The 17529-nt window shown below is 38.7% G+C and overlaps 1 protein-coding gene across 1 annotated transcript in view; it reads left to right on the top strand.

The window, feature by feature from the left end:
- MRPS28 (mitochondrial ribosomal protein S28) overlaps positions 1 to 16674 on the top strand; it is a 104436-nt gene extending 87762 nt beyond the window's left edge. Inside the window, exon 3 of the mRNA XM_027973077.2 lies at positions 16253 to 16674. Within this exon, the coding sequence (XP_027828878.1) occupies positions 16253 to 16421 (169 nt within the window). The 3' untranslated portion in view covers positions 16422 to 16674. The remainder of the gene's footprint in view (positions 1 to 16252) is intronic.
- Positions 16675 to 17529: the final 855 nt, after the last annotated feature.

Raw genomic sequence — 17529 nt, 5'->3', positions numbered from 1 at the left:
ACATTAACATAAATTGATTAAGGAGAGGACCGTAGGTAACAGGAAATGGTAGCTATATTTAGCTTATTTGTCACTCTTCTCATTTGTATCCAAGCAGAAGTGAAGTGAAAGTGAAAGCCACTCAAGTCATGTCTGACTGTGACCCCATGGACTATACATACAGTCCATGGAATTCTCCAGGCCAAAATACTGGAGTGGATAGCCTTTCTCTTCTCCAGGGGATCTTCCCAACCCAGGGATCGAACCCAGGTCTCCCACATTACAGGGGGATTCTTTACCAGCTGAGCCACAAGGGTATTCTATCTGAAACAAAATTTAGCTGGCCATCTGGCAAGCAGTCATGTCAAGAAGCATGATTTAAGGTGGGAGGGGGGTTCATGTTTGGGAACGCATGTACACCCGTGGTGGATTCATGTCAATGTATGGCAAAACCAATACAGTATTGTAAAGTAAAAGGGAAAATATATATATAAATAAATAAATAAAATAAAATAAAATCAGAGAAAAGAGAAAAAGAAGCATGATTTAGTTTCAGATTCAAGCCAGAGGAATAAGTTAATTTTGCCTAACAGATCTTGCTATCCAGAAATAAGTCCAGGCACCAAAGGAGGTGGTAAGTCATTAATGAGAGTAACTGTACTTCATGCTCTGAAAGAGTTAAGTACTGAAAGGTACACTAAAAATTGATTTAAAATTTTTTTACTGCATACCCTGCCTACCTTCTGACTGTTTGGTTGCTCTTTCTTTAACTTGCTTTCCAGCTTTTGTGCTTCCTGATAGTGGGAGACCTAATAAGTATTTTGAGTCATAGACTCATAAAATTTTAGAAATGAAAGGAATTTTGGAAGTCATCTAATTCAGCCCTTACTGAATTCAAACTCCATCATGAGATGACCATGCCACAGTGCTCATCTGTCATGAAAATTCCCTGTGATTTCTTCTAGTAATGCACAAACCAACCAGTTCCCCTTCCAGCCAACTCTGTTAGAAGTTCTTCCACATATTAAAGCTGAATCTGCCATAAATCTGCTATCCCCTATAACTTCTAACTATTTTTCTTATTTCTGCTTTCTTGGAGGCATATAAAATAGATGCACAAAATAAATATTGTGACCTCTTTAGTATTAAAGACTTCCAGATTCTTTAGACAGGTATAAGATCCTTCTCTACTTTTTGTTCAAACTGCTCCTTCCCTTAATTTTTCATTCACATACTACAAGATTCTTTGACTGTCTTCTTTCCAAACAGATGACAGTTCCCTAGATGTGGTCAGAAAAGTGAAAGGAGATTGGAATTATTATGTGGGAAATATAATGTGGAACCTGTACTTTGTTGTTTTGTTGCTAAGTCATGTCCAACTTTTTTGCAACCCTGTGGGCTGTAGCCCTTCAGGCTCCTCTGTCCATGAAATTCTCCAGACAAGAATAGTGGAGTGAGTTGCTATTCCATTCTCCAGAGGATCTTTCTGACACAGGGATCAAACTCAGGTCTCCTGCATTGCAGGTAGGTTCTTTACCATCTGAGCCATCAGGGAAGCCCCTTGTTTAGAGAGAAATACATATTAATCTCTTCAGTTTCATAATAGGAAAGCAACTTTGCTTATCTCATATTTGATATTTAAAATGTGCAGTTCTATCTTTGACTTTCTATGTAATGTCTGCACTGCATGCCCTTGTTAGGGAAACTAAAGCTTGAATTGACCAAGATTCAGGTTGGTCCCTTGACTGCCATGAACCATTTATCTGGAGTTTGACTGAGACAGAGACTCAGAGAATGTAACTTATGAATACTGTAGCCAGTGCTTTTCAAGCCAGACTCATTTGAGAAGTTTTTCCTAAATGTGCATGAATCTCCAGCTCTACCATACTGATTTGGATGGTGTAGGTCTGGGTTAGACCCCAGGCATCAATATTTTTATAAAAAAAGGAAAGAAAAAAATTGTAAAAAGCTTCCACAGCCAATTGATTGTGTTTTGCCTCTCAGCTCTGACTCCCTGCAGAGTGATAAGTCTGTCCCTGTAAATTATAAAGTAACTTCTGGATTTTATTATCCTCATCCTCAGCCCCAAACTCAGACTCAAAGAATGCCTTCAGTCAGTTTTGTCTTCCTTTTGTTTCTTTTGTATATATTGAAGGCTGCTGTCAGATTTGTCCATTTGAGCAATATTCTAGTTTATATTTGAAATTATTATCCTTTTAGTTATCTATTACACTTTATATTATATATAAGAATCAATGTAATGAATTTCATAATACCTATTATTTATTGAGTATGTACTATGTGCCATATGGGTTAAGCATCTCAGCAGCTTTACCAAGTGTTATATACTCACTTTACAGCTAGTAAGCAGTCCAAGGTTTCCAAGGTGGCTCAGTGGTAAAGAATACACCTGCCAATGCCGAGATGCAGGAGGCGGGGGTTCGATCCCCCGGTCGGGAAGATCCTCTGGAATAGGAAGTGACAACACTCAGTATTCTTGCCTGAAAAATTCCGTGGACAGAGTAACCTGGCAGGCTATAGTCCATGGGATCTCAGAGTCGGACATGACAGCAGCTGAGCACTGAGCACCCAGGCAAGCAGTCCATACGAGCTCAGTGTCTCACGCTCAGTCACGGTCAGATCTAGACCTTTCTATGACATTTTAAAACTCATATTCCTTCCTCTGCTGTACCCTGACAAAACTTATCTCTGACAATAAAATTATGTATTTTCTTCTCTCATAAAACAAAACTTGTATACCACAAGTTATATCCTTTTTTTCTTGGATACTCCAATTCTAGTTCCAGCTTTGATCTGATGTTAGTTATCAGCATATCTCAGGTGCCTGAAGGCATTTATTCCTTCTGTTTCCTTTGGATTTTTTTGTCCCTCCAAATATATATATTCTTTTTTATTGCATATGCATATTCTGACCAGCAGCACTTTTTTTTTTTTCCAGAAAAATAGACTCTATATAGTCATTAGGTTTTAGGATATTTCTTTCCCTAATTTCTTGACACATCTTATTTTGCTAACTCTAAGAAAAGTTTATAACTATCATTATTTATGGTATATGTAATATATTATATTATGTGCATGTTCCATATTATTAAAAAGTGAAATATTTTATTGGACATTTAAAAATGTTTCATTTCATAAAATAAATCAATGTTTGAACAAGAGATAAAGCTTGTTTGTGGTACAAAATACTAACTAGCAGGGCAAGGTTAAAAAGTGTTTGGTTTAAGGGAAAGACAAAATCATATGTTTACCATAGAGTTGCAGAAAAAGATTAAATTCCAGGATGATTGCAATTTGAGGAAGTACATTTTAGCATTATGAACAGTGATTTAAATTTTAATCAGTTGAATTATTAGAGTTATAATTATTGGAATTATAGAAAGCTAGCACTTTCTACCTTTATTTTTTAACTGTGGCTGTTGTGCTTGATAAGACAGAATAGTTAGTATGGTGGTGAGTCAATCTCATAGGCATCCTACAAACTGAGCAGAAAGAAGCAGCAGACTAGAAACACAGTCAAAGAAACCCAGTGGATGGTATTTGAAAAAGGGAGACACATCTGAAATATACCAAAGAGCCTGCATAGAAAATTTTACTTGTTAATCAAATATTTAAGACTGCAATAACATCATATGTAGCTAATAAAAAGTCTTAACATTTTGCATTTTGTATGTATATTGAATCAATTTTGCACTCAGTAGCTCTCGGTGCTGTATTAGTTTTCAAACACTTTAAGTTGTATAAAAGTAGAACAAAATCATTGAACTGCAGAAGACCTTAGGTCTGTTCTAAGCTTATGCTTTTCAAAGATGAGGAAGTTGATGCCCAGAGAGTTCAATTAAAGGAGAGTATAATACACACATCCCTTCACAGTCGTGTGCAGGCACTTTCCCTCACAGATGCATGCGCAAGGCACACACGCAAAGTGCTGGCTTCACAGAGAGGCCAGCATTACTGCGCACGTTTGAATGAATTAGAAAAAACAAATAGGGAGTAATTAAATCATTAAAGATATCTTAGTTGTTTCTCTCCAAAAAAGAAAAGAAAATTTTTTTCCCAAAGTCTTAAAACTTTAAAATAACAAAATCATAAGAAAATCAGGAAAAGTTCTAAAATATTTTAACTTGTTGGGATGAAAACATAGATGGTTAATGATTTCAAAACAACTGTTCTTGAAATCTCTGTGAACTTCGATTATAGTAAGGCAGCTACATTGACTCCCAAAGGCAGAATTCCTTACAAAATTCTCTTTGGATACTGAGATTCAATCCAAGACTTGTATTTGCCGGCTTTGTATTATTTAATTTATGTATATCAAAGAACTAGTCAAGACACTGTCTCTATTTTAAGTCTATGAGAACCGTCACCAGCCTGCACTGACAGATGTTAAAGAATGTGGAAAGAATGTCAAAACCCCCTCCTTAGAAAAGTTTTTAAACCATGTCCTTAATACAGAAATGCAAAACCAGATTTAATTGCCCTTTTCCTAAACAGCTCAGACATGCAGACTCATTTACTGCAGCATATGGTCTGCGAAAGTGCACATTGGAAGAGAGCAGTCATGGTGAAGGCTGAGATTGAATCCGTTTAGGCTGGAATTCACAAAGATCCAGCAGAGGCAAGCATTCAAAGTTAAAGAAACACATTGACCAGTGAAAACATGGGCTATTTTCATTTTGAACGTACTCACTGGAGATGTCCTATTCGCTTTCAGGACAGCAGTATTCAACGTTTCTAATATGAAATGCAGCATTTCTGAAAAACTAATATCTAAGGTTTTTTTCCTCCTAATTAAAAAGAGGTATGAAAAATAGACAACCTTGCATAAAGTCACACAGTTTCAGGTTTGGGGTTTTTTTTTTTTTTAATAATTTATTATTTGTTACCACTGAAAGTAACCATTTTTCTAATTAAAACAATGACTTGGGTGACAGCAACATGGTTTACATTTTATTTTAAAGGGATGACATTATGAGACTACATGAAGTGGTAACTTCTTATCACTCCCAAAGGGATTAGGTTTACAGTTCTTGGAAGAAGTCAAGGTAATTGAGAACTGAAGAAAAGGAAGACAAAAAAAGTCTAAATCATCTTATACAACTTTGTGGTATTGGCAAATGATTTCATGTATCTTAATTTTCTACGTATAACGTGGAGTAAGCTATCTTTACATGGAATTTTGTTTTAACCTCTAAATATCTAAAAGACAGTTCAATTGCTATGTGTCTAGTACAGTGTCATGCAGATATGAGGAAAAATATAAAAGGTAACAGAATGGAAAGAAACACATGAGCAGTTAGGAATGGCAAGCATGGATCTAATGGTTTACCCTTGCTGGAATCTAATTAGGAATAGCTATTTATTATAACAAATAACTTCAAAGTGCTATTTTTCCTGTAAAACTAGAGTTTCTGTCAGTGATATGTTTATATATTTGTAAGACAAGTATTTTACTATTTTTATTGGCAATTTGAAGTTGTCTACAGCTGCACTGTCAAGCGGCTGTTTAAATTTAATTGAAATTACATAAAATTAGAAAATTGCTTCCTCTCCACATTAGTTATATTTCAAGTGTTCCATGACCACATTATATAGAATGTTTCTGTCATTATAGAAAGTTATGTTTTGGAATTGTTGATATTTTAATTAAGTTCTATTGATGTATTCCATTGAAAGTCAAGAAGATAAATTGTATATTTTTGGGTAGTAGGTATGTATGCCAGTGTTCTTAGTCACTCAGTCATGTCCGACTCTGGGCAACCCCATGGACTGTAGCCCACCAGGCACTTCTGTCCATGGGGATTCTCCAGGCAAGAATACTGGAGTGGGTTGCTATTTCCTTCTCCAGGGGATCTTCCTGACCCAGGGACTGAAGCCAGGTCTCCTGCGTTGCAGGCAGATTCTTTACCAACTTAGCTAGGAGGGAAGCCGAGTTTTATCAATGTATTCCATTGAAAGCCAAGAAGATAAATTGTATATTTTTAGCTATCAGATATAGAGGAGACTGATCTCCTTCCAGTGCAAAGAATAAGCCAAAGTTGAAGCTGTAAAGAAGATACATTTAACCTATGTGTGTGTGTCTGCATGCTAAGTCACTTCAGTTGTGTCCAACTCTTTGCAACCCCATGGACTATAACCCCCTAGTCTCCTCTGTCCAGGGGATTCTCCAGGCAAGAATACTGGAGTGGGTTGTCATGCCCTTCTGCATGAAATCTTCCTGACCCAGGAGTCGAACCTGCGTCTCTTACAGGTTGAAATTGGCAGGTGGGTTCTTTACCACTAGCGCCACCTGGGAAGCCCTTAACCCATGTAGCAAGACACAAAAATGAAATGATGGTGTTGCTGATGACAGTGTGATTTTTCTGAAATTGTGAACAACTCTTGGTAACATTTTGGACAAAATCAGTCTTCCCTTAATTTACATTGTAATCTCATTCTTGAAAATATAGTGTTTACTTAAACTCTTATTAAAAAAAAAAACAACCTTTAAAAAATATTTAGCAAAAAAAAAAAAAAATTTAGCAGACAGAGTTCCAGGCTTAGATCATTGCAATCAGATTTTATCAATGGCTAGCAGAACAGCTCTTGCATGGAAGAGTTCCTTGCATTACACAATGTCTCCATCCCATCCACTCCTGCTAGATGTCAGCCTGATCTTTGTGACAACCAAACAGCACCTCTGAACATTTCCAACACATCTTGATATAAATATTTGGTATAAATAAATATGGTATAAATATTCAAGATGGTAGCCTCCTTCAACTTCTTAAGATTGTCATCTTAAGCCTGTTCTTTTGTTGCATACATTTTTAAATTTAATTTTTCCCATGTTTTTTATTTTTTAATTAAAGTGAGGAACCTCTTGATGAAAGTGAAAGAGGTGAGTGAAAAAGTTGGCTCAAAGCTCAACATTCAGAAAACGAAGATCATGGCATCTGGTCCCATCGCTTCATGGCAAATAGATGGGGAAAGTGTCAGACTTTATTTTTTGGGGCTCCAAAATCACTGCAGATGGTGATTGTAGCCATGATATTAAAAGACGCTTACTCCTTGGAAGAAAAGTTGTGACCAATCTAACAGCATATTAAAAAGCAGAGACATTACTTTGCCAACAAAGTTCCGTCTAGTCAAGGCTAGCCGGTTTTTCCAGTAGTCATGTATGGATGTGAGAGTTGAACTATAAAGAAAGCTGAGCTCCAAAGAATTGGTGCTTTTGAACTGTGGTGTTGGAGAAGACTCTTGAGAGTCCCATGGACTGCAAGGAGATCCAACCAGTCCATCCTAAAGGAAATCAGTCCTGAATATTCTTTGGAAGGACTGATGTTGAAGTTGAAACTCCAGTACTTTGGCCACCTGATGCAAAGAACTGATTCATTTGAAAAGACCCTGATGCTGGGAAAGATTGAAGGCAGGAGGAGAAGGGGACAACAGAGGATGAGATGGTTGGATGGCATCACTGACTCAGAGAACATGAGTTTGGGTAAACTCCTGGAGTTGGTGATGGACAGGGAAGCCTGGTGCGCTGCAGGCAGTGGAATCGCAAAGAGTTGGACGCAACTGGGCAACTGAACTGAACTGATAGTTAATTAACAATATTCTATTAGTTTCTCGTATACAGCGAAGTGATTCAGTTATATATGTTTTCTTATTCTTTTTCATTATAGTTTATTATAAGATACTGAATATAGTTCCCTATACAGTAGGACCATGTTGTTTATTTATTTTACATATAGTAGTTTGTATCTACTAATCCCAAACTCTTAATTTATCCCTCCTCTCTACCCTGTTCCATATTTTTTAAATTGAAAATATTATGCTGCTGTGCACCTAATTCTCTTTAAGACTTGTCCTTGTTCATTCATAATAGGGTTAGACTTAAGGAAGTGACCAGGGGTAATAAAAGAAAAACTCCATCTTCACTTGCATATGCTGTGAACTTTTGTCTTATTTACACTAGAAAATGAGGCTGTGGTAGAGGCTGGCTCTACCACTTACAGCTGTGTGGCTGCAAGCAGTGGCCTGGTAAGCTTGTTCACTGAAGTCCTAAGTTTCCTTAAGAAACACATTGGAAATAAAACAACAGAAGTAATTATAAGGCCATGTTGGTGTGTAGATAGAATGAGAACGCCTTCCTTTTACCTCAGGAACTATTTATTGTTGTTGTTCATTTATTGTTGTTGGACACGACATACCTAAGTTGTGTCCAACTCTTTGCAACCCCATGAACTGCAGCATGCCAGGCTTCCCCGTCCTTCACCATCTCTGCAGTTTGCTGAATCTCATGTCCATTGAGTTGGTGATGCCATCCAACCGTCTCATCCTCTGTCACCCCCTTCTCCTCCTGCCTTCAGTCTTTCCCAGCATCAGAGTCTTTACCAATGAAATGACTCTTTTCATAAGGTGACCAGAGTATTGGAGCTTCAGCTTCAGCATCAGTCCTTCCAATGAACATCCAGGGTTAATTTCCTTTAGGACTGACTGGTTTGATCTTGCTGTCCAAGGGAGTTTTGGAGTCTTCTCCCAGCACCACAGTTCGAAAGCATCAACTGTTCAGCACTCAGCCTTCTTTATGGTCCAACTCTCACATCTGTACACGACTACTGGAAAAACCATAGCTTTGACTATCCAGACCTTTGTTGGCAAAACAATGTCTGAATACACTCTCTAGGTTTGTTATAGCTTTTCTTCCAAGGAGCAAGCATCTTTTAATTTCCTGGCTGCAGTCACTGTCCACAGTGATTTTGAAGCCCAAGAAAACAAAATCTGTCATTGTTTCCACTTTTTCCTCTTCTATTTGCCATGAAGTGATGGGACCGGATGCCATGATCTTAGGGTATTTTTTTTTTAATGTTGAGTTTTAAGCCAGCTTTTTCACTCTCCTCTTTCACCCTCTTTGAGAGGCTCTTTAGTTCCTCTTTGTTTTCTGCCATTAGAGTGGTAGCATCTGCATATCTGAGGTTGTTGGTATTTCTCCCAACATCTTAATTCCAGTTTGTTATTTACCTAGCCTGGCATTTCACATGATGTATTCTGCATATAAGTTAAATAAGCAGGGTGACAGTATACAGCTTTGTCATACTCCTTTCCCAATTATATTATATGATTATATTATATCCAGAAATATAAACAGAGTTAAAATCTAAAACAGAACTTCTTAATCTTAGAGGTCCATAGATGACCTTCAGATAATCTGTGAACCTCTTGAAATTGTACCCCAGTTATGTTTATGGGCATTTGTATGATTTTTAGAAGGAAGAGTCCACTGATACAATAAAAGGAATGAGGGAAAACTAATTAAAAGAATAATGTTTTTGTGCGTGCATGCTGAGTAGTGTTTGACTCTTTGCGACCCCATGCACCCCATGGACATGCCAAGGCTCCTCTGTCCATGGAATTTTCCAGGCAAGAATATAGGAATGGTTTGCCATTTCCTCCTTCAGGGGATCTTCCCAACCCAAGAATCAAACCTATGTTTCTTGCATCTCCTGCATTGGCAGGTGGCTTCTTTACCAACTGTGCCTCCTTGGAAGTCCAAAAGAAAAATAAAACCTCATTATAGAAAAGGGCTTCCCTGGTGGCTCAGATGGTAAAGTATCCTCCTACAATGCAAGAGACCCAGGTTCAATCCCTGAATCAGGAAGATCCCCTGGAGAAGGGAATGGCAACCCACTCCAGCATTCTTGCCTGGAGGATTCCAGGGACAGAGGAGTCTGGCGGGCTACAGTCCATGGGGTCACAAAGAGTCAGGCATGACCAAGTGACTGAGACACATAGGAGACAGAGGAGGCAGAGTCAGGTCCATACAGAAAGGGATATCTGACAGGTTCGAGGTTAAGTCTGCTATTGAAATGGTACATTTTAAACAAAGAAGAAAGATTATGAACCTATTGAAAGGATCATCTTCCCCTTTCAAGAAATAGTTATGTGCTAAAAATAGATTCGTTGAACTCCATGAAAAATTAAGGAGTGATTGGAGAAGGTGTCTTATACATGCTTAGTGAATGTTAGCTACCATAATCAATCACCACCACTGCCACCACCATCACCATCAAAACAAACCCAGTGACAGTAGATGTTCCAGCCTTGGCATGATGGAGGGGACAAGAACACTCTCGGGATACAGGTATATGTGAGGCTGATTCACTTTGCTATCCATCAGAAACATCAGCAGTGTAAAGCAACTATACTCCAGTTTAAAAAATTATGACTACAGGAAAAAAAATAAGAACACTCCCAGATATAATTTCAAGTTATAATTAAATCAGTTAAAGGATTTCTACAGGCAGTAAGCTTTGGGGACGCTCAGTTGTGTCCGACTTTTTGTGACCCCATGGACTGTAGCCTACCAGGCTCCTCCCTCCATGGGATTCTCCAGGCAAGTGTACTGGAGTGGGTTGCCATTTCCTTCTCCAGGGGATCTTCCCAACCCAGGGATCGAACTGGTTCTCCCGCATTCCAGGCAGGCGCTTTAACCTCTGAGCCATCAGGGAAGCCCAGGAGAAGGTAAAATTAGACAGCTCTGCCTGCCCCTCAGTGTTCACTGAGCCCCTGTCAAAAAGAATACTAGAGTGGATTGAGTCACTGTGACCCTCCTGTGACTCACCATATATTTCTACTTTATTGTATTCAGGTATAATGTAGCTAAGGTGGGGAAGTGTGGACCATTAAATGTGGCGTGAATGTGGTGTGTAGTTCTGTGAGTTTTACTCGCTTTTGTTCAGTGCTAGTTTGCCTCACATCCTCAAAAGAAATTCAACATTCATTTCAAATAGTTGTTTTCTTTTTGGTAGGACATTTATAATAAATTTTAAGAGAGGAATGTTTATACCATTAAAATAAGTAAGATTTGAATCAAAGCAAATTATTGAAAGAAAACCCATCCCCAAAGCTTACTATCTGTAGAAATCCTTTAACTGATTTAATTATAACTTGCAATTATATCTGGGAGTGTTCTTATTTTTTTTTCTTGTAGTCATAATTTTTTAAATTGGAGTATAGTTGCTTTACACTGCTGATGTTTCTGATGGATAGCAAAGTGAATCAGCCTCACATATACCTGTATCCCGAGAGTGTTCTGGTCCCCTCCATCATGCCAAGGCTGGAACATCTACTGTCACTGGGTTTGTTTTGATGGTGATGGTGGTGGCAGTGGTGGTGATTGATTATGGCAGCTAACATTTATTGAGCATGTATAAGGACTTGGCAGGTGTTAACTCATTCTATGCTCATAGTAACCTGAAAGTGAAAGTGAAGTCACTCAGTCCTGTCCGACTCTGCGACTCCATGGGCTGTAGCCCGCCAGGCTCCTCCATCCATGGGTTTTTCCAGGCAAGAATACTGGAGTGGGTTGCCATTTCCTTCTCCAGGGGATCTTCCCAACCCAGGGATCAAACCTGGGTCTCCCGCACTGCAGGTCGACTCTACTGTCTGAGACACCAGTTCAGTTCAGTTCAGTTCAGTCACTCAGTCGTGTCTGACTCTTTGCGACCCCATGGACTGCAGCATGCCAGGCCTCCCTGTCCATCACCAACTCCTGGAGTTTACCCAAACTCATATCCATTGAGTCAGTGATGCCATCCAACCATCTCATCCTCTATCATCCCCTTCTCCTCCTGCCTTCAATCTTTCCCAGAATCAGGGTCTTTTCAAATGAGTCAGCCCTTCACATCAGGTGGCCAAAGCATTGGAGTTTCAGCTTCAACATCAGTCCTTCCAATGAATACCTAGGACTAATCTCCTTTAGGATGAACTGGTTGGATCTCCTTGCAGTCCAAGGGACTCTCAAGAGTCTTCTCCAACACCACAGTTCAAAAGCATCAATTCTTCAGCACTCAGCTTTCTTTATAACCCAACTCTCACATCCATACATGACTACTAGAAAAACCATAGCCTTGACTAGACGGACATTTGTTGACAAAGTAATGTCTCTGCTTTTTAATATGCTGTCTAGGTTGGTCACAACTTTCCTTCCAAGGAGTAAGCATCTTTTAATTTCATGGCTGCAGTCACCATCTGCAGTGATGTTGGAGCCCCAAAAAATAAAGTCAGCCACTGTTTCCACTGTTTCCCATCTATTTGCCATGAAGTGATGGGACCAGATGCCATGATCTTCGTTTTCTGAATGTTGAACTTTAAGCCAACTTTTTCACTCTCCTCTTTCACTTTCATCAAGAGGCTCTTTAGTTCTTCTTCATTTTCTTCCATAAGGGTGGTGTCATCTGCATATCTGAGGTTATTGATATTTCTCCCGGCAATCTTGATTCCATCTTGTGCTTCTTCCAGCCCAGCGTTTCTCATGATGTACTCTGCATAGAAGTTAAATAAGCAGGGTGACAATATACAGCCTTGACGTACTCCTTTTCCTATTTGGAACCAGTCTGTTGTTCCATGTCCAGTTCTAACTGTTGCTTCCTGACCTGCATGTAGGTTTCTCAAGAAGCAGGTCACGTGGTCTGGTATTCTCATCTCTTTCAGAATTTTCCACAGTTTATTGTGATCCACAGAGTCAAAGACTTTGACATAGTCAATAAAGCAGATAGATGTTTTTCTTGAACTCTCTTGCTTTTTCAATGATCCAGGAGATGTTGGCAATTTGATCTCTGGTTTCTCTGCCTTTTCTAAAACCAGCTTGAACATCTGGAAGTTCATCTGGTGTCATTTGAGACATCAGAGAAGCCCATAATTATTATTTCCATTTTACAAATGAGGAAACTGAAACAGAGGTGAAATAACTAGCTCAGAGCTGCATGTTTAGGGATGGAGCTGGACACATTTCTAGTCATCTGGTTCCAGAGTCTACAGTCTTCACCACCTCATTGCCTTTTCTGGATATTTATACTTAGGCCAAAATCTTTGACTGAAAGGAGCATTTGGAAACTGTATGAACAATGCAGTCTTGGGGAAAGAGTGTACTGACATATTCGTTTTAAATGTTGTTATGTGAAACAATGGAAACCCGAATGGGAAGACTAAGTGGTATAAGTGATTATCAGAGACTGCAGTACTGGAGGGTCACCTCAAATTACATTGGCAGAAGTGGAGTTCTCTGAAATACATCAGTCATTTCTTTACTTCCCTCTAATGAAGTATTTCAAACTTAAAGCAAGGATAAACTCCACATTAATGATATGGCTGCTGTTCCTGTGAGTGAGGACTACCAACCTTTCCACGTCCTGGGTTTCTCAGAGAGAACAGTCTGTGTGTGGGAGAGTCAGTCCCACCCCAGTGGTCACCAGGCTTTGTTCAGGGGCCTCTTTGAAGGCGCATTTCTCCATTATAGATTGTCACTGCCTGGCTTTATTTTATTTTATTTTGTCAATCTAAATTACTCATCCTGAAGTTTGTTGGTTTTGTCATCACTTGTGGAAAACATGTTACTCTCAAAGGCTGTTCATGGTGGCCACAGAGTCCATCAGAGGTCCTTGTTTTACTGGTCCTTTGTATGTATGTAGGATGCCGTGCCTTGTATATAATACAGGTAATTCTAGGCCAGATTTTTCTCAAATGCTGATCAGAGAAGACTGCATCTGCGTTACCTGGGGAGCTTTAAAAAGGCAAATTCCCCTGCAGCCCCTCCCTAGGTGAGCACTGAGGAACTCAGGATGTGAAAAATCTCAGCATACTGGCCTCAGATCACTGAGATACCTGTGGAAGGAATGAGTTCAGTGAGCCCCGACACCTGAGTCTTCCCATACATAGAAAAGTAGAAAGCACTAACTTCCTGAACTTTTGAGATAATCTGGTTTTCTTTAATTCACAAAAATACTTTTGATGTTCAGACTACCCGCCCTTTGTTGCAAAACTTCTGTATAACCTGACTCCTCCCCGCTCCTTGCCCCTCCATGCCCCTGCCTCCTCAGAGCAGTTCTCTCAGGGTTACTGAGATGCTGTCTCCCAGGCTTGAAGTCCTAAAAGTTCCCACTGAATAAAACATAACTCTTAACAAAAAAAAAAAAGCAAATTTCTGAGTCCCACCCTAGATTTGCCAACTCTCTCTAGGGTTGCTTCCCTCATTTGCATTTTTAAGGAGCACGGCATTTGCTTTTGATACATGAAACATATAGGTCTCCTCTGGGTACTATAAGAGAGACAGATGAGATAAAAGCCCTGCCCTTAGTGAGCTTATGGTCTGTTAGGGAAGATAACATGTAGAAGTAATGCACAGTGAAAATTAAGTACCATAAAAGTAGAAACAGCTACTTCCAGACAACTGAAGTCAGAGAATCTTCTAGAGGTATTTTTGTTGTTGTTGTTTAGTACACAGTGTGGGTGATTCTTGATTCATTCAGCACACGTAAAGACCTGCAGCTCGCTTTTCATTTCGGTTACCAACTCACTGGATAGCTTCTTAAATTTCCATACTTTTTAGAGATGAAGGCAAAACTTTCATATTATTAAAGGCTCCTCCACCTAAACATAGGGACAGCTTTGCTTTCCATAAACTACCAAGCATACTGGACACTCATGGTATTTCTGATCTTATTTTTGTAACAGGAGATTGCTAACATTTACAAGACACAGGACTGTCTCCACTGAGAGCTGCCCGTTCAGTGTGACTACGCCCAGATAGCGTGTCCCAAATGTTTGTGCATGTTCAACTCTTTTCATTAAAAAAAAAAAAAAAATCGCTGTTCCCCTTTATCATGGTCAGTTTATTGTCCAACTCCGAACAATGGAAGGAGAAGAAAACTAACATTTATTAACCACGGTGCACCAGGCACTGTGCCAGGCAAGCTTCAGGGAGGTTGAGTAAATGAGCTGGGCCACACAGCTGCTAAAGCCAAGAGAATGGAGTACCTAGACTGTCGATGAGGTGGTGGCTTTTGTCAGCAAGCGTCTTGTTAATTTATTGACAAACATTTGCATTCCTGCTGCATTGGCCCTGGAAGGATACAGATGTGAACACAGTGACAGATCTTGGGGAGTGTTTGATCTAATAAGAAATCAGAGATTTACACCCATAACCAGTAGAGGTGAGTGAAGGGTACTAACATTTGTGCTTACTTGGCTATGCTGTTTTTCTTGGGAATTCCAGTGACACAATCTGCATTCTGATAAGGAGAATGTGGAAACTCTCAAGGGCTGCGTTTGATACATTCTACCTGGATACCTGGGAACCAACAGGACTTTTTCATAAGGAAGGTCCAAGCAGTGCTGCAGTGCAAAAGGCAAAGAGGAGTAGGATGGGAATTTCTGTTTTCTGAGAGTATAAAGCTAGGCCTTGCTATTCTAGGATATCTCTTCAGTTATTTTAAACAAAGAAGTATGATCTGTGCTATCACATGCAGACACCCACGTACATATATATAAATATACATATAGAAAGACTAGGAAGTGTGACTGACGTCATGATTTTTCAAATTTTACAGAAGGACATTTTGTTCTGTAATCAGAAAGAAAAATGACTTAGAAAAAAGCCAAATAACCTCCAGGTTTACTTGATGAATCACCTATAAATTCCTCCAGAATACCTAATCAAACATTATGTGGAGACTATTCATTGTAGGCTCTACCAAAATCATTTTCTCTTTTTGGGAGAACTCTGTTTCTTCATTTTCTGTTTATATAAAATTATTTTAATTTTAAAATTACCTTAGAGTACTTGAGGTGTATATTTAGATGTTTTTAAGAAAGAGTTGTGATTTTCATTCAGTAACAATATTTTTACTCTACCATACTTTTTCATAATGTTGATATTAAGCTCTTAAAATGATTGATCAAGGAAGAAAGATAAATGAGCATCAGTTTTCACTTGGTATTGTGAAATACTTGAATATTTTTATTTTTACCAAATTGAGCCATCATACATTGTGGGGCCAGTGTTATATTTTAATTACAGTGCAGTCAATCCCCTATAGTAAGTATTTGGCAGTGAGACTTTTTTCCATTTTGTTTTTCAAAGAAGATACTAATTTTAGAAGACAAAATGTTTCTGAAAACATTTTTTCCCCTTGATACTCTTTGACTTTAAAAATGAATGACATTAAAATAAATGTCAGTTTCAAGGACCAACTTGTTTGAATTTCAGTTTGGAATACATTTTCATTTCAGTTATAAAATCTTTAAAGGTGACTTTAACATAAGAATTCTGATACAACTAAATAACTTTTCTATCAAAAACAACTATTTCCCTGATGCCAGTGTTAATTTCCTTATCTGGAGCCAACACAAATTAGAATTAGAACTTGAGTTTGATTTTAGTTGTTCATTTTATGATATGAAGAACTAATGGAACTTTTTTCTTACTGTTTAGGAAATACCAGAAAGGAACCAGAGTCCGGCTGCGACTATTAGATCTTGAACTTACATCTAGGTTCCTGGGAGCGACAACAGATACAACCATCCTAGAGGCTGATGCAGTTCTATTAGGACTCCAGGAGAGTAAAGACTCAAAATCAAAAGAGGAACATCGTGAAAAGTAAATGAACTTTGCTGAGTGCTTTCGCTCCTTTTATGTTGAATGCAGATATTCAAGAACACAATTAGACAGTTATGAATAAATGATTAGAAAAAGACATAGTAAATGAAAGCTATAATTATAGCTCTTATATGTTAGAATTTTCTTTAGCTGTATCTCCCCTCCCCCTGTTTTTATGCCCGTTCTTTCCTTTGATTGGAATAGTATAAACTGTACTGAGAAATTCTGTCCTTCAATAAATATGTTTTGAGTGTTCACTATGTGTATGCCACTGTTCTAAATACAAAAGAAACAGTGGTAAACAAATCAGATGAAATTGCTTGCCTATTAGGGCTTACCTTTGGCTGGGGAAATTGACAAGTAAGTGAAATAAATAGCATGTTAAATGGTGATGAGTGCTAAGGACAAAAATACAGCAGAAGGGGCAGAGGATCTGAATAGACATTTTTCCAAAAAAGACGTACAGATGGCCAAGAGTTACATGAGAAGGTGCTCAGCATCAGGGAAATGAGTCAAACCATGAGCTCCCACCTCACACCTGTTAGAATGGCTGTCATCAGAAGGCAAGAAGTAACGAGGGTTGGCGAGAATGTGGAATTTTAAAAGGGAATCATGGTGCACTAGCTATTGGAATGTCAATTGGTGCAGCCACAATGGAAAACATTATGGAGGCTCCTCAAAAAATGGGAAATAGAATTATCACATGATATAACAATTCCACTTATGGATATTTCCAAAGAAAATGAAAACATTAACTCAAAAATATATGCACCCCTGTGTTCATTGCAGCATTACTTACAATAGCTGAAGGTACGGAAGCAGCTTAAGTGTCCACCAGTGAAAGAATGGATAAAGAAACATTTTCTCTGCAGGAAACCCAGGTTTGACCCCTGGATCAGGAAGATCCTGTGAAGACAGAAATGGCTACCTAGTCCAATATTCTTACCTGGAGAATTCCATGGACAGAGGAGCCTGCCAGGCTACAGTCCACAGGGTCGCAAAGAGTCGGACATGACTGAGCGACTAACACTTTCAAGTGTCCATCGATACATGAATGGATAAACTGTGATATACATGCACACACGTGCATCATATATATAATGGAATATTAT

Source organism: Ovis aries, chromosome 9 (genome assembly GCF_016772045.2).
Source record: "Ovis aries strain OAR_USU_Benz2616 breed Rambouillet chromosome 9, ARS-UI_Ramb_v3.0, whole genome shotgun sequence".
Taxonomy (NCBI): domain Eukaryota; kingdom Metazoa; phylum Chordata; class Mammalia; order Artiodactyla; family Bovidae; genus Ovis; species Ovis aries.
The sequence above is the reverse complement of the archived record's forward strand: the minus strand, read 5'-3'. Positions and strand labels throughout refer to the sequence as shown.